This window comes from Nematolebias whitei, chromosome 9, assembly GCF_014905685.2.
Source record: "Nematolebias whitei isolate Nwh7 chromosome 9, NemWhi1, whole genome shotgun sequence".
Lineage (NCBI taxonomy): Eukaryota > Metazoa > Chordata > Actinopteri > Cyprinodontiformes > Rivulidae > Nematolebias > Nematolebias whitei.
The window spans coordinates 40,277,332-40,295,147 of NC_056506.1; the positions used below are offsets into that span (position 1 = coordinate 40,277,332).

Genomic DNA, 17,816 nt, shown 5'->3' on the forward strand with positions numbered 1-17,816 from the left:
TATGTGTGTGTGTGTGTGTGTGTGTGTGTGTGGGTGTGTGTGTGTGGGTGTGTGTGTGTGTGTGTATAGATAGGAGTGTGCTTCACCATTTGCAAAGCATTTAGTTGTTTGCAGCACATTTGTACCTGTTGGCCACCCTAGATTTTTATGTTAAACAAACATGTCATGTAAGTAACAAGAAGAGTTTACTGAACATTTGCCATGCCTTACATTGAAAAGCTGCTGTGAATGCAGTATGTACAGAAAATCATTTTGTACCTCCATGGCTCCATTTTCAGTTCAGCAGCGCTGTGGAAGCTGACCAAGTCTCCTCCAATCGCTCTGCAGAAATCTCTGGCCTCATACCAAGTCTTCTGTTTTGAATAAGCTTGATACATCTTTAACACATGGAGCTCAACTATTATTTTACACCTGTTTGAAAGTGCCTTAATACTTCATTCAAGAGTGAACATATTAACTTTGCCACCATTTACAGTATTTATTTTTATGAAATACTTTTTTCAAGCTTCCAGTTCAGGAACTAGTCGTCAATATCTTGACTTTTAGTGAACATATTTGGACAAAGTAAACCTGTTGAGCGTTATATGACATCCGACTGGGAGAGGGAAATGGTATATTTTAAGCATTGTACACTGTAGAGGTTAGCAACATTGCAAAATTATTTTATAACAATCATTTTTCACAATTAAATCACACGTTTATCATAATTTTTACTTTGGTTTACTCTTATTTTCAGCAAACTGGTAACTTATTTAAAAGTTACACTATTCCTCATTTACAGTGCAAAATTTTAATGGATTATCTCCCAGATGGACTTACAATCTCAAGTGAATATGTTTCTAACCATTTAACGTGCAGTTCTTTAAATAGATCATAAAGGGTTTTTTTAGTTGTTATTGTTCAGTTCTGAGCAAAAATAAAATACAAAAACGCAACGATTGTTAACGGTGTGTAAATAACCAGTCTCAACAATTAGGAACAGCATAGTGTCCACAGACATCAATTATTCCTGCTGAATAATTAATCATTAAAAATGTGTTTAAATAAATATCAGAGGTGAGAGTGAACCGTATTTTACCTTATAACACAAGTTTCTGGATTTGAATTTGGTCCAGCCTAATTCACATGTGGTGGAGGGAACAGTTGGTGGGGCAGGAGTTAGAATAGCCCACTCCGCCAGATGTTTGCAGATGAACTTCTCCCTGTTGGTACAAGGCAACACATCCCAGAGACCTGCAAAACTCCCAGTTGCCATAGCAACACAACCCTGGCTGTGCCCTTGTTATGAAAATAGCACAAAATTGTAATTTGTCAATTGTAATGTGCCTTTCATATACTGTACATTTAATTAAGTTTTTAAAAAATATACATTACCTGGCATTTCAAAATTCCAGTGAGTAAATCTCACAGATTTTGTGTTGGTCCACTCAAAAACATCTTTGTTCATCTGGTTTGAGAGCCCCAACCAAAAATGTTTCTCTGGTCTCAAACCCACCAAGCTGACAAGGAAGGCATTATCCATCCTGGAAACATGTTTAAGAGAAAGAAAGGGTTTGTTATTGACTGACGCACAACCCAAATGTGTATGACTGGTAAACAGCCTATTATACTAGCAGGGAAAACTAAGTCCACCCTCTGTACACTTTACAGTTTTACGTATCAGGAGACATTTGAAAAAAATTCTGGCCCATGTTTCTTCAGTTTAAATTGGCACAACCTCAAACAAACAATACATAATATAACAGCCTAGTATAATTGATGTGCTAAAACACAGAAAAATAAAACCATAGAGTTAATTTGAGAAAATTTATGGTAACTAAACTAGTTTTTACCTCTGTTTGACTTTATTAGTCTTTCAAGTAGATGTGAAATAATTTAGCCTTTTCCTTTTTAAACATGACCCCTGATTTTTAAAAAGTCCTTTTGAAATTCAGTTTTCTTAAGATCCTGCCATAACAACGCCCAATGTCTGAAATTTGGACCAGATTTGTATTTATTTACTTTTCAGTGATTTTACTGCAGCTTTGCTGTTGACTTTGCTTGACAGCACCAAGCTGCTAGTAAAACTCTGAAAATCCTATGAAACTAATATTTTGTTATTCAAATTGCTGAAATTTTCTAGCTTTGTATTAAATATTACCACAATGTGTTAGGTTATATTATATTGTAAATCAGAAGTTGAACTTAGCTCATTTTATGACCTGGTAAATAAACAGATGATTCTCTTTATCAATTCCTGATTTATAAACCCTTAGACCTAAATATTTACAATGGCTGTAATTCCTTATCTTAAAAATCAGATATACAGTAGTTTGTTTAGAATTTTATGATGAATAATTATTGGTTTTACCTTGATGAAATATCTGCCAAGTAGGAATCTGAGCCCCTGCAGTGGTCTTTCGCTTCATCAAACATCTTTGTCTCCGTCCCAATAAAGTAGCAGTAGGAGCCATGTCTTTTCCAACCCTTGAAAAGAAAGATTAAGGAATTTTGTCATGTTGCGTGGCTAAATCACCTAAATAGGACTTTTAAAGTTGCCATCTTGTTTTCATTATTGTTCTAAAAATCTATATAAAATGTATTCATTTAGACTCCAGTTCGTTAAAATTTTACTTTTTCTTTTATTCGAGGCAGAATATCCAAACTTACTTTATATTCTAAATACTGAAAGAGACACTCACAATCCTGCAGCCCGGGTTCTGTTCCACCTCGTCCCCAGAGGGTTCTGGAGAACTTGTTTTCATACAAATGAAGCCATGTTTCTCCTGACATTCACGGTCGGCCCAATTTCCACTCTGCAAAAAAGAAATGCACAGAAAATTTCTATAATGAATGTTCGAACATGTTAGCTAAAGAAACAAAATGTTGTTTTTACCACAAAAACAGGGTGTAGAATTAACATTTGTGAGCAAATCTATAACAAAATTGGTGTGCTCTAGAAAATATTGTATCAGCTGCATAGATTATTTTTTGGACCTGGTTAGTTTTAGTCACAGAACAAAGAAAAGGCACCGTGTGATGATCTATACCTCTCCCCTGATAAGAACACAGTCTTCTTGTCCTGCGGTGACAGCTGGTTTTCCAAGTTCCCAGCTGATGAAGCTGACTGTGGACTGGTCACTCCAGTCAAACAGGCCTTCTGTCTTCTTGTCATTGAGTCCAATCCAAAGCTCGTCTGTGGAAGCTACAAACAGGAAAATTAATATCACATATTCATTTGACAAAAAACTGCTGCACATTAAATATAAAATACTTCATTTTAAGATGGCGTGCAATATATGATGACACATTCTGGTTCTAGAATTGTGCCGCTCAAGGTGGCTGCATGTTGGAGCAGCTCTGTTACTTTCATTCTGAGATTTTGCTTTTGGAAAATTTTATTCCTCCTTTTCTGGATGTAAATCACATTTTTTGGATGATTGTTTCCTCTGGTATCGGACGCTGTGCAGCTGGAAGGATTTTTACTGAAACTTTTTTAGTTTTGGACATTTGTTATGATGCGTAACCATGGCAACAAGGCAGTTTCTACAACCAACAGCAGCTGATTAACATCTCAAAAGCTCAAGTAATATCTCAACTACAGCCCTAAATTTCAAATGAGTTGAAAAGGATGTTCTGTGGACGCATTTTCATCTACCTGCCAGCTGTGCTCGAGTGCCTGACCACTGAGATCCTGGAACTAGCAGGAAACACGGCTCATGACAGCGGAAGGACAGGATCGTCCATCAGCACCTACAGTTGGCTGTCCGCAGCGATTAGGAGCTCAACAAGCTGCTGGGAGGAATGGCCATTGCCCTGGGAGGATTTCTGCCCAATATTCAGGTGCTCCTGAAGCCCAGGAGGCCAATCAAGTGCAAGTAAACAGATCAACATCTGTGGCCAGTTTTTTCAGATCTGCTATAAGACGGACCATCACAAGAGATTTTGCCCGCCCACAACCATCAACATCTAGAACAACTCTTTTATGAAACAAGGAAAATGAGCTACAACAACATTTAATTTCCCTCTGGGATTAATAAAGTATTTTTGAATTGAATTGAATTGAATTGAATTGAATTGAAAAATATGCTGTTTCTCTCTATGCTAAAACAACCTGGCAACTTGGTACCCCACCACTGATTTAATTGTTGTTTTCCAGCCGTAGATTATTTTTTTTTGTTTGTTTGTTTTGTTTTTTACCGTAGCCAAGCTGAGAGATGACAAAGCTTTGGTCCTCCACGTTGCGGATGCTTGTGAGATCTCCACCTTCTTTAAGGCAAGCTGACCGAGCACCAGTCCATGTTTTCTCTGTGCGATAAAGGTGAAAGCAGTGACCGTTGTATGGAATCCATGGCGCTGAGCAGAATCCTGCATCTACACCTGGTTACAAAACAATTTAAAAAAAGGTAATTTGAGAAGTAAACAAATGATATAAATTGAAACTAATTTTAAATTCAGAAAGGAGAGAAAATCTCTTTCATTACTTTCAGTAGGAGAAGGCAAAACTCCTTTACTGTAGCAGATATAGCCCAGTTTCTTGTCACATTTTGAATTTTGCCAGGAGAACCTCACAGATCCATCCATAATTCCACAAACATGTCCTGGATATGAAATTGGATACCCTAAAACAACAAAGTAGATAAACAGAGGTACAATGATATACGTATATCTCTTAATTTGGCTATCCATTAATAAAAGTTTTATGTTGTGTATTGTGCTATGCTAAGATTTAATATATACAGTAGTCCCTCGTTACTTCGCGGTTCGCTTTTCGCGGATTTGCTATATCACGGTTTTTCAAAGTAAGATTGGACATGACACAATTGGCTGATAGATGGATGAGCCATGGATTGTTTATTCAAAATAAATTATTTTAAATGATTTTGCACCATGTGTGCAGCCCACAAGTGCAGGGGAAAGCTCCTTCCTGCAGCTGAACAGCTGATCTCCTTCTATGCCAGGCACACATTTCTTCTGATGTGGCTTTGTGAAGGGTCAACCCTTTGCTGTCCAGATGCACCAATCAACTTTTGTCTTCCAAATTAAAATTCACAGTATGTCACATCATAAAATTGTAATAATCACAAAATATAAAAGTGTTAAAAGTTATTTTTAATTATTTTAGAACTACTATGTTCGGTTTTTGAAGTGTAATTGATCAAGCACATTAATGCTCCGTGCTGCAGAGCTGAAGCGGTGTGACATCCCTTTGATGTCCTGCTGCACTTCTCTTCTCTACAATTTAAATTTAAATACTGTAACATTTTAAATAAGCACTCCATGCTGCATGGATTGCTTATTTAAAATGTTACAGCATTTAAATTGTTTATTTAAGGAGGGAGATTGGGAGTAACAGGTGATGAGTGTGATTGCAGCCTGGCACGTTTACTGTACTTGAAGTGAACTTGAACTACTGTATCCCTACTTCGCAGTTTTCACTTATCGCTGGTGGGCGTGGTCCCAAACACCCGCAATAAATGAGGGACTATTGTATATAAAGAAGTCTTTATATTGTAAATACAATCATGTTGCCTAATAAAACTTACAGGTTGTGAACAAAAACAACACAATGATCTACAGTATATGTTAACCAATATCTGCTTTTTGAGTCAATATTTAGGTTGTTAAGCCATCAGAAGTTATTTACTTTACAGTTTACAAGTTTTTGAGGTAAACAGGGTCATTTGTTTGTGTTGATAATAAGAAATGTTTTGTAAAATCAACAACTGCTTGTGTAATCATTAAAAAAAGAAACAAGTCACTTTAAATATACAAAAGTACTTTGTAGATTAGTAAAATGAAAGTAAATACTACCTGAGTCCCAATTCAGATAACGGAAAGCGTTCCCATTGGTCCACTTCCAGCCATGTTCTGAGTCCAGAGTCAGTCCAGTCCAAAGCTTGTACCCTTGATGGATGCCACTTAGATCTAGCAGGGCTGAGAGTGTGTATGTTAGGATCTGTGTATTTTGATCATTTTGTTTGATGGTTTGTAGTTTTGTGATCAGATGTCACCCCTTTGTTATTCTGCATTTAGTTCTGTTGTGTCTCTAGATCATGCTCAGTTCCCATTTTGGCCATGTGTTATATTTTCTGTACCTTGTGTGTTTAATTCACTTACTTGTGTTGTTTGTCTGATTAGTTTGTCTCCATTTCAATTCTTTTCAATTCAGAGTTTCTCAGCATTGATGATGTCCCTCTGTCCTGCCACGCCCAATCACACCTGTTACCGTTGTCGTTGTCTGCTCAGGTGTTTCAGTTTTGTTCGTTTAGTTTAGTTATTTCTGTGTTCCTGTTTTCTCCGTTCGGCATACTTGTCTTCAGTGCTCTGTCTCCTGTATATTCATGGTCCTGTTCTGAGTTTGATTAGTTACGCATGTTAGAGTTTTCTAGTACGCTGCCATGTCAGCTTTTTGTTTTTCTAGTTTAACAACAAAAGTTTTAAGTTATGTTTGGAACAATCCACTGCACATTGTGACCATGTGTTTAAAAAGCACAAAAATATTTCTAAAAAAACTTTGTCTCACTCATTTCCACCAGCCTTTTTTACCATCTTTCTAATTACGTTGTTGTAGGGGGGAAAAATTACAATAACTCATTTCAATGCACATTTTAGTCTAAACATGTTTGAATGTGTGTCATCTTACCTGTGACATAGGCCTGCTGGTGCGGATCAGTGATACTGAGCAGGGAGGCTCCCTGCTGCTTACAGCTGGTTTCAGCCTGCAGCCATGTCAGAGCTGACTGTGTGTTCAGCTGGTAAACTGCTCCACTTGGGTGTTTGTGCCAGTTTTCCTTTACTGCAAAATATTCTGAGCTTTATTTTCTGTTGTTTATCTTTCCCTTTTCGAGGTCAACATTTTTCATAAATGATATTCTAACAGTTCTATTTCGTATAGGCTTCGCCCTTTAAGGCTGTCGCTGGTGGGTTTATCCCGTCATGCAAAGCATTGCACTGAAAAAGTGAGTCCACGCCAACTGTTGTGTTGGCCCCACCCAGTCCATATAAATTACATTAAGAGTGGGTAATCGGCTACCATTTTTCTTCAGCAAGCGTATAGCACTGAGTTTCAACAACGATGTCCAGCACCAACATCATCCACCTGTTTCCGTCCTGCAAGATCGGCTACATGCTGAGTTTCGATTGGCACAACATCTGCGAAAGATGCCTGGGGCCCCGCCATGCCGACCTCGCCTCCTCCTGCCACCTCTGTGACCTCCTTCCCCTGGAGGAGAGGCAGAGGCGAGCAGCCTTGTTCCAGGCTAACAGTGCCTCTCCATGGCGGGAGACTGTTTGCTGGACGACACCATTGATTTTTTCAACGCCAGCTCTCGGAGCGAATTGGATGGTTCCTCCGGGACAGGCGATGTCAGCAGCAGCCCCACTGCTCACTCTATCCTGGAGAGCGTGGTGTCGGGACGAGGGGGTCCGAGCGGATGCTCACCACCCCCGGGCCTTTCCACATCAGCGACCACAATGCTCCCAGCCGTCGGTGCCCTCCTCTCGGAGCTGCCCGGCATAATTCAGGAGGCGGCTGACACGAAGGGACTTTCCGTCCCTCTCCTCCCCCCGCCCAGATCGGCTGATTTAGCGGGAAGGTTTGCCTTCACCCCAGCTCACCGCCCTGACCCCATCTGGCCTCGTTTCCCAGCAGTGACGTCCTACTGGAACGAGGCTGTAGCCAGACCTGGTAGACTTAGAGCGCCGGTTTCCACATTTGCACCCATCACCAGAGTGGAGGGGTTTACTGAGTGGAGTTTTCCCTCGGTGCCCCCCCTGGAGCCAAGCCTGGTGGAGGCTCTCGGAGCAAAGATGTCCAGGTTGGACCAGCGTCCTGTGCCTCTGGGGAAGCATGATCAGATGGTGATGTCTCTCTCCAACCGAGCTCACCAGTGTGCGTTCCAGGCAGCCGCAGCAAACAATAATGTTGCGCTGCTAGCGTACAGCATTTCAAAGAGGTTCGAACAAACAGACCTGCCTGAGGAGATGAAGAGTTCACTTTGCAAGACGTCTGACGTCATCATGAACCTGTGCGCCTCTTCTGCTATTTGCCTGGTTCGCATCGCAGCCTGGATGACAATGGTTCAGCAATCCACCTGGCTCCGTCACTTCCCCTCCCTGCCGGAGAAGCTGCAGAAGGACTTTTTGGAGGGCCCCATCATGACAGACACGCTGTTCTGAGCCAACTTCAAGGCCATGCTTGACAACTCGAAGAAGTCGGAGGAGGTGTCAGAGGCTGTGCGCCATCTGGTCAAGCCGCACTCTTCTTCTCGCCCCCCGCCCGCTGGAGAGAGCAACATGACCAAAGACAGCAGCAAAGAAGAGCCACAGCTGCAGCAGCATCTTTTTGCTCCGCTCCGCCGCCGGCCCCTCCTGTCAGAGAACAGCCCTCCTCATCCCTGCATCCAGCAGTACAGCGTTTCCCCAGAGACCGCCAACAGGTGCCCCCCTGGAAGAACCAACCGCAAGGCTCACAGGGGAGAAGATTAAAAAATTGACTCCTTGCCGAGGGTGTGTGTGCGCAAAATGATGGTTAGAGTTTTGAAATAAAACGTAAACATCATTCAGGAATTAAAGTGTCTGATTTCAGCCTGTCTGTCAGTTCAGATGATCTCACAGCGGCTTCTCCTCACACATCCTCCATACAAAACGAGCCGGTGTCCTTCAAACAGGTTTTTAAAAATCACCGCAGCTCAAAACAACACATAAAAGGCGCGTGTGACACAGCCAAAAGTGAATGTTTTCAGCAGACTGAGTCCAGTGGGAAACCTCGCTCTCAACCTAAGCTGTGCGCTGCCTCCTCTGACTGCAGCGGCGGCAAACGCGTGCCCCCGCGGCAGAGGCAGCCTTCGCCGAAGCAGCACCACATGGCCAAGGGCGCGTGCGCACCTCCCCTCAGCGCACGCCAGCTCACATCAGCACGGATGTGAGCCCGCAGCCTGAGTGCGGCACTGAAGTGCCTTCAGAGCCCTTTCAAGAAAGCCTCACCTTGGGTCGCTCGAACTACGCCTTCACAGCGCATGACGGCGGTAGAGGCTGTAAATCGGTTGACGTCCGTAAAAAAACATGACACAGCACAGAGACGCGCATCTGCTCCCCGAACGTTACGCCGAGTGGCAGTGAGCGCGTGCTCTAGACAGATGGATGAACCGCCTTATCAGCAGGGGATACACACTGCAGTTCGCAGCTCAACCCCCCTCGTTTGGAGGAATTTTAGAGACGGTTCTGTCATGCCCAGAACAGATCTCGTTCCTCCATGCAGAGGTTCAGGAACTTCTGGTGAAAAATGTAATTTCCAGGGTTCCAGAAGGAGAGGAAAACACAGGGTTCTACTCTCGTTACTTCCTGGTCCCAAGACGGACCGGAGGGATGAGACCCATCTTGGATTTGTCAATTTTCAACAAATCAGTCATGGAGAGACAATTTCACATGTTGACAACCAGACAATTGTTAGACAATATTCAGCAAAACGACTGGTTTACCTCCATCGATCTGAAAGACGCCTACTTCCACATCCCGATCATTCCAAAGCACAGAAAGTTATTTCGCTTCTCCTTTCAAGGGACCCACTATCAGTACAACAGACTCACGTTGGGGTATTCCCTCGCGCCACGCACGTTTTCAAAATGTGTGGAGTCGGCGCTCAGCCCAAATGTTACACATTGCGAGACGGTTGTTGTGTTGGGCAGAGAAGAAGCATCTTTCCATCTTCTCTGCCCTGTATGTGCGTTGACGTGTTACGTGTCACGCACGGCGGCACTGCCTCAGACTCAACATTTGTTTGTGCACTATAGAGACGCATCTGCAGGTCGCCCGTTATCCACCCAGTGCCTGTCACACTGGCTGTGTGAAGCCATTTCTGAAGCCTACATAGTGTCAGATTTAGAGCCTCCTGACAACCTCAGGGCGCACTCGACTAGAGGTATCGCATCTTCGACTGCTTTGCATAATGGTATGTCAATGCAGGATATTTGCACTGCGGCCGTGTGCTCAACACCCTGTTCATTTATTCGCTTTTATTTACGTGATGTGTCGGCGCATTCCATGACTCTTTCTGTCCTTAGTGCCTTAACAGAATGAATATTGTTTCATGGAATCTCGTTTAAACTCACATCTGACTGCATGCATTTACAGTGTGAGATGTTGTTATCAGTCACAGGTTGTGACTGTTGTTCTTGTTCTACTGTCATCAATCAGTTAATTTGATTAATAATCAGTTCATTTATCATTAATATGTTCAAATTGAAGAGCCGTGGATCTGTTAGGTTCACGGCCTTTTTCAGCCTCTCCTCTTTTCTGTTGAAAACCTTTCCGGGGCATTCATGCACTCGGAAAACGTAAATTATGCACTGCACGTCTGTGCATGGTGCGCATAATTAGGCGATGATTAATTACGCACATGGAGAGCTGAGTGACAAGATGTGTTTTTGGGCAAGCGGGTGCTTCTTATGGTGTTTGAATGGACCCAGTGAGGCGGAGACTACATCTGCTTCACCCTTAACCCACCAGCGACAGCCTTAAAGGGCAAAGCCTATACGAAATAGAATGTTGGTTACGTACTGTAACCCCAGATTCTATGCGTATAGGCGTAGCCCTTTAAGCGTCATGCGTCACTGGCTCCTAAATGGCTGAAGAAAAAACTATTTGAGAGCCGATTACCCGCTCTTAACGTAATTTATAGGGACCGGGTGGGGCCCACACAACGTGTGCGTGGACTAATTTTTTCAGTGCGATGCTTTGCATGATGGGATAAACCCACCAGCGACAGCCTTAAAGGGCTATGCCTATACTCATAGAATCTGGGGTTACAGTACGTAACCAATGTTTTGAAGTACTCACTGTTTGTTGGGCAGTAGCCCCAGTTCTCGTGTTCATACTTTGTTTCGACAGAACACCAAAGACGCTCCTCGGAGTCAATCAGTGTGCAGCTTGAGTACCACTGGTTGTCGTACATAAAAGGAAACATGCACATCCTTCCAGCTGCAGTTCCTTCAATAGTGTAAATTTCTGAAATAAAAGAACAAACAAGACCAGCAGTGATTTTTTTACCACACCTGGATCCCCTTTTGAAACTAATAAACCCAAACTCTATTAATATTTATGTCATCTTGATCACTACAGTCTCAAAGTTTGAATTTAATGAGTGTTTTATACCTCTGTAAGTTCTTGAACAGGCTCCACTCGACGTTCCTGAAATTGTGAGGTGGCTGTTGGGTCCAATCGTTTTTGAGAGTACAGCTGGGCCGTCTGCCTTGGGCTCAACATAAAGCTCCTGGCCTTGGAGAGCGAGCACCGTTTCATTCTTGCATTCCCATTTTTGGAGCTCACTGTTTTCATCACAATCGTAGAGGTGTACTTCACTCCCCACACTTTTCCCCTGGACTCCGAGGCATCTATTCTTCCCCTCAACCAGCAGCCGTCCACCAGTTGTCCATCGTATGTCATCACAGGTGACACCAGTTTTGACCAAACAAAATCCAGTAGCTTTGTTGATTAGTTGAAATGGTGAATCTGCAGAGAGAAAATGTAAATAAATAAATAAATTGAAGCCATCATTTGTTCTGTTCTTAAAATAAACCAACATTTCTCATAATTTCTAACGTACAAACACTCCACTCAAAAACAATAGTTAAAAATCGCTATTTAAAGTTTAACAGACAAAAAGTATTCTACCAGGTTATTTTTGCCTTGTACGAGACCTAACCTTTAAATTTCTAGAAATAAGTTTAGTAAAAATAGCTGGAATACTGTACCATCTGATGCCAAGCATTGTAATGCTAGTAGGACAAAAACAAGGACCAAACATACAGTCTTCATTGTTATGATGCGTCTGAAAGGTTAACAGCCAAACACCTAATCCATTTGTAGCCTGCAGAAAATCTCAGCTTTGTCTTGGTGATTGTGAAGAGACGGGTGCTTTAAATACACTGAAACATTATGCTATTTCTCACCACTTCTTCTTTTTTTTAATCAACCATCCTAAAAAGTCAGCATTATCTTCATGACATCTTTTCAAGATTTTACTTCTTGGGAACGGAGTAGTACAGCCCAGTTCCTTTTATTTGTATGCCAGTTGGTTCAACAATCAAGTTTCAATTCTGCCTTTAATGCCTCTTGCATACTCTAGGTCTGAGAAATCGTCTCTGTTTTAACTTGTAACTGACGAACGGACTTCATCTGGCAGTTAAAGAGGAGTTTGGAAAAGCCATCTAACTTACAAGAGCGTGTACAAGAATTAAAATGTTAAAATACATAGCAGTTGTTGTGCAGTTTTGTTCAATTTGAGAATATTTGTATTTATTAAAATAAATTTAAAAAACTGCTGCACGATAGCTAAAAAAATCTCTTCATGGTGCTACTCAAAATACATAAAAAAACAACAACAAAAAAAGACATAATGTGTATTTAGGAAAATGCAAAGTCTATCTAAATAGGAAATGAAGTAGTCCTCGTTACTTTGCGGTTCGACTTATGCAGACTCGCTCTTTTGCGGTTTTTCAATGTAAGATTTTACAAGAAAAAAATTATACCCAGCACATGATTGTCAACTTTATTTTACTCACGTGATTGGGACAGTACAGGATACTGTACAGCAAAAAGTTAACAATAAAAATACTTAGGACAGACGCCACCATTTTGTACTTTTCTCTCAATAAGCCAATACTGTATCACCACTCAAAAAAACTACATTTCCCAGAAGCCAACAGTGCCCTTTTGCCTTCTGCTGAAATAGAGGGAAAGTTTGGACCCAATCTGAAAAAGTTTGGTCCTTATCCCATAGTGACTTTGGTGCCCAGTGGATGCAGAGAACCGCACGGAACGACCAGGAACTGGATCAGAACCGGACCTCCGGACTCATCATTGAATCTGAGTGACGCCCACCAGCCCACGAGGAGGGAGGTGCAGGCAGAGCTTCTAGTTTACAAATTATCCAGGAGCAATTTGAGATAAGTTGGCCTGTCCAAGGCCAGCAGGAAGGCCAAATTCACATAAATAACAATTGTTTGTGCCTCCAGACTTTGTTTTCAGTCTGCCTTCAAGTTCAGCTGAAATACTCAATGGCGAATCCAAATAGCCAGAATTAGTGGACATTCCGGTCCGTGCTTGATTTAGCATTCTCCAAAATTGAATCCTTCATACTGGTGAGTTCCGGGTGCTGCAAGTGGCCTACAATTCTCAGAATTGCATCCAGATTGTGGATGAGCTCGTTAAGCATACGAGTTTGAGAGCTCAAGGAACGGATTAATCCTTCACATAAGGCTGGCAGCTTTACCATGGCCAAAACTGCTGCCGATGTCTTCCAACTTTGTCAATTTCCAAGGTATCCGCCGATTCCAAAAAAGCAGAAATACTGTTATCATAAATCAAATAATGCAAACATCTTCTATGTCCTCCATGGACGGAACAGATAGGCACACCATTTTTCACTCACTCCAAGAATCAACGACATACTCAGCTGCGTGGACCCGTTCAGGGCATGAGGGCTCTCCAGCACCATGTCGGCTGGTGGAAAAAAAAATAGCAATTGTGTTGAGGGACCAGCTGACCAAATCCATAATTTTCTAAACAGAAGATGTATAAAGAGAGGCTCTGAGTTTAACAGGACAAGACAGCAAAAACGCAGGAGGGAGGGAGAGAAAGAGTGACCGTCTTTGTCGAAGGCGAAAGAGAAAATATCACGTGAACGTGGTTTCTTTCTTCTTCTTTTTTCTATTTTCATAGTAAATATTGAAACTTTTTAATTCAATTTAAGAGCTTGTTTGAGAAAAGAATGTCCTCTTGTCTTTTGTGCACTACAGGAGAGATGTCCTGTTGCTGTAAAAAAATCGGTAAGCTGCCGAGAATTGGAAACTTGAAGAAAACTTCTTTTATAAGAGACTACAATTATGTGACACATACATCAGACTGAGAGATGAAAAAAGGTGCACTTTCAACTGATCATATTTATCAGCCATAAACCAATCACTAACCTGCTGGCTGAGACTGCTTATGTGCTGCATTTGAAGTCTATACCAGGTCAACCGACACCTGCTGGCCACGAAAGCTGACGGTACCAGGCACTGAAACCCACTGGATCCATTGTATCCCTACTGATGTTGTATTCACAAAGCCTGTTACTTCCTTCTACAGCTGTGACAGGCATGGAAGTAGCTCCATAAATCCTGGGAACCATCAGTTTCAGCAAATGAGAGAAGACCCATATTGAATGTAACAAGATGGGCTGGAAGAAATGTCAATAGAGAAAGAAAGTGAATCAAGGTCAAGTTCAAGGTTCTTTATTGTCATTCGCATCGCTTGTGGTACATGTGGTGGAATGAAACTGTGTACACTGGGTCCCGGTTACTTCCAACAAAAGTATAAATTGTAAAAGAAATACAGTAATAAATCTAAGGTATGAACTAAGTAATATGCTAAACTAAAAATACGCTAAACGCTTTTTTTTCTTCTTTTTTTTTGAGCTGCTCCCTTCTTCAGGGGCCGCCACAGCAAACTAAGTTGCATGAAGACTTGGCAATTACTCTTACACTGAATGCCCTTCCTGACCCAACCAGTTACCACCGAGATATCAAAGCCCTCTGTGAGGAGTAGAGAGCTGAAAGACTAAACACTTAACGCTAAACACGTAATAGTGCAAAAACAACATGCCGAACAACAGCAGCACAAACATGAGTCTGTGTGAGCTAATGAGCACGAATAAATACAGCAGCATGAAATAAATCAGCAGCTAGGATAGTCAGCAGCACATATCAACCATCAAGTGGCATTAGTGATTTTTTAGTGTGTGTGTTGGGTGAGTGGGGTCCTTCATGATGCAGATGGCCCTCTTCCTGCATCTAGAAGTGTAGATGTCTGTGATGGTGAGGAGGCTGACTCCAACAGACTTTTGTGCAGCCTTCACCACTCTCTGCAAAGCTCTTCTTTCTGCAGCTGTGCAGCCTCCATGCCACACGTTGATGCTGGAGCACAGGATGCTCTCCACTGCACACCTGTAGAAGGAGGTGAGAACTGAGCTTCCTAGACCAGCTTGTCTCAGTCGTCTGAGCAAGTAGAGTCTCTGATGAGCTTTCTTGATCAGGCTCGTAGTGTTGTTGCCCCAGCTGATGTTGTTGTTTAGGTGCACACCCAAGTACTTGTAGCTGGAGACCACATCCACCGCAGATCTTCCTATATTTAGGGGGGTGTTATTCCGTCTGAAGTCCATGCCCATCTCCTTCGTCTTCTTCACATTGATATGAAGGTTGTTCTTCAATCTTTGTGAGTGAATCAGTGTGCCTTTGTGAGTGCTTCAAGTGTACCTTTTTATTTGTGTAACTAGGATAAAAAAAAGGTGTCTATGGTGTCCTTCATGCATAATCTTATGAAGGAATGTATTTTATTTTTTGATAAATCCTATAGTTAGGGTTGGCTTGGGTTTCATGAGCTATCCCTTAGTTATGATGCTATAGGCTTAAACTGCTGGACTTGGACAAGACTCCTGTGGCCCTTCTGTTGCCCTTGGGTCGTTTTGGCCTGGGTGTGATGGGAGGGTTATAATACCTGTATTTATCCTACTTATATTTGTTTTACATTTTTAGATTTAGGGCTCTTGTTTAGGAATCCTTGCTGTGGACTATTTTACTAGATTATTATTTTTTTTGTCTTTGATTTGAGTTCAGACATTGTATATAAGATTTTAAGGTGCCTTTTTTAATATTTCGCCTGAATAAAGATGCATGCATGTTTTGGATTTATTGCGTTTCCGTGTTGTCAGACATTCATTATTTCCCAGAATTCACACTTCTTTATTTTTCAACGTTTACAGCAGACCCTTGCAGCTAATTCTTCATATCTTGGTTTTGCTGGCTTGGACCCTTGTCTGTTCAGGCATTAAAGTTAAAGACTTGATTTCAATTCAGTTTATTTATATAGCGCCAAATCACAGCAAAGTTGTCTCAAGGCACTTTACAGGAACATTCACATAAATAAAAGCCAATTAGTAAATCCAGAACCTGCCTCCTGCTCACCTGCATTTGGGTCCATTCTACCACCCATAATGTGACCTAAGGATAAAATATTTTCAGCCCAGTTGCAAGGCATCTGACAGTAAATCATGCAATCCATTCTGATGAAATATAGTTAGACAAAAAGAAGAAGTGAAGGATGTAAATGGGGGGGGATGCATAATGGTTGAAGGAAAGACAGTTTTATCAACAATTATTCTTTTATCCTTTGCTGTACTGATGTTAGATTGTTTAACCTGATAGAAAAGGAGCCACAAAGGTGTCAAAACCATATTTTGTGTATTGGACAAAAAAAAATCCATTGTTCAAACAAGAAAACAGAGGTTGGTTTATTAATCCACTGTAACAAAGCAACAAACAAAACAAAATCAGCAAAAACAAATAAAATAAATAATCAACTCATGCTGCTTCTTCTGCGCTGGTTAAAAAAGCATAAACTGATCTAAGTCCATGCCGGTCCTGTTCTTGCATTTCCACAGACCCAAATTGTACCAAATTGCATCCTTTTCTGTTCCTCCCTGTCAAACCCCAACTCCCACCCAATGCGCTCACATATCCTGAAAGGTTCACCTGTTCTCTGTGAAATCACGTGGGCAGAAGTCCAGGTGATCTGCAGGATGGTGTTAAAATGTGATTAACATTACAGATGACAACTCTCATCACAGATAAACGTGGTTTTTGAGTCAAACCATCATATGAGCAGATGTATGGTGACTCTGTGGAGACAAGAGACTCTGAGTTAAGCTCTCACCTGCCTGGATGGGTTTTTGGTTCAGCTCCTGATGTCATTCCCAACAGTTTTCTTGCCAGAGTATACAAATTCACAACAACATTTTCAAGGTTTATCAGATGACTTATAGAAAAGATCCACAGCATTGGGATCATTGGATAACAACGTGTTTGTAGTTGCTAGTTGAGTTTTAAAAGGAGTCCCAGATGACTTCACTGACCTCCATCTTTGAAGAACTAGGACTCGGGCATAGGAAATCCCTTTACTGCAATGTATGAAAAATGATTTAGTTGATCGAGTGGACTAATCTCATCTCTTCTAGTCTCTGTTGCAGTTGCAGCTGCCTTACTGGTGCTCTGTGGATGTTGCTGCATCCCACGTATCTCTAATCTAATTCAAAATCTGATTGACATTACAATCACAAGGATTTACTTTATGTATAGTACCATCTTACCAGAACAACACAATGAAACAGTGATTACAGTAAAAAGTGTTTGTTTTATCTCTCCTGTGCTTGCTATTACAAGTAAAATATATTCTTTAATGTAATTATGCAGTTTTTATGGGTTGATCAAATGATGTCTTCTATGAAAGTCAGGTTTTTAATTCTAATATTTAGCTCTTGCATTTAATACATGTACATCTATAACACTTCTTAAAGTATCTATATTTTCTTCCACTATGTCATTTTTTAATATCTTCTTTCACCTATTGTGTTGATGTTAACAAGACTTGTCAAAACTGCAAAAAAGTCTTAAATCAAATGCCCAGATGTTCCACTTCTGGTTGTTCTGCTTATTAAGTATTTGTCATTGAGTACTGTGTTGTGTTGGGCTTTGTTTTTTATCTGTTCAGTTCTGGAGAACATTTACTCTTCTCACACAGTCAAGATATTTTATAGACATTTTTTATTATTCAATAAGTATGTTTTGTGCATGAATTAGATAGCATTTTTCAATATAACACCACAAAATACGTGGGCATACATATCAAAAATACAGAAGAGACTGAACAAATATCAGACATAGTTTACAGCAAAACCTTATTTTTAGACAGTGAAACCCACTGAAAGCAACATAAAACAGAATGTTTTGTTGTTCTTTATC

At 41.2% G+C, this 17,816-nt stretch overlaps 1 protein-coding gene across 1 annotated transcript in view; it reads right to left on the bottom strand.

Moving 5' to 3' along the window:
• Window positions 1-11,796, bottom strand: part of LOC119414260 (macrophage mannose receptor 1-like) — a 35,778-nt gene extending 23,982 nt beyond the window's left edge. The window contains exons 1-13 of the mRNA XM_037681355.1: window positions 11,733-11,796; window positions 11,134-11,490; window positions 10,819-10,986; window positions 6,626-6,778; window positions 5,794-5,916; window positions 4,464-4,601; window positions 4,180-4,359; window positions 3,030-3,184; window positions 2,682-2,795; window positions 2,351-2,466; window positions 1,375-1,523; window positions 1,079-1,278; window positions 259-377 (exon numbers count right to left, since the gene is read on the bottom strand). Coding sequence (XP_037537283.1) covers window positions 259-377; window positions 1,079-1,278; window positions 1,375-1,523; window positions 2,351-2,466; window positions 2,682-2,795; window positions 3,030-3,184; window positions 4,180-4,359; window positions 4,464-4,601; window positions 5,794-5,916; window positions 6,626-6,778; window positions 10,819-10,986; window positions 11,134-11,490; window positions 11,733-11,796 — 2,036 coding nt within the window. The remainder of the gene's footprint in view (window positions 1-258; window positions 378-1,078; window positions 1,279-1,374; window positions 1,524-2,350; window positions 2,467-2,681; window positions 2,796-3,029; window positions 3,185-4,179; window positions 4,360-4,463; window positions 4,602-5,793; window positions 5,917-6,625; window positions 6,779-10,818; window positions 10,987-11,133; window positions 11,491-11,732) is intronic.
• Between the last annotated feature and the right edge of the window lie 6,020 nt (window positions 11,797-17,816).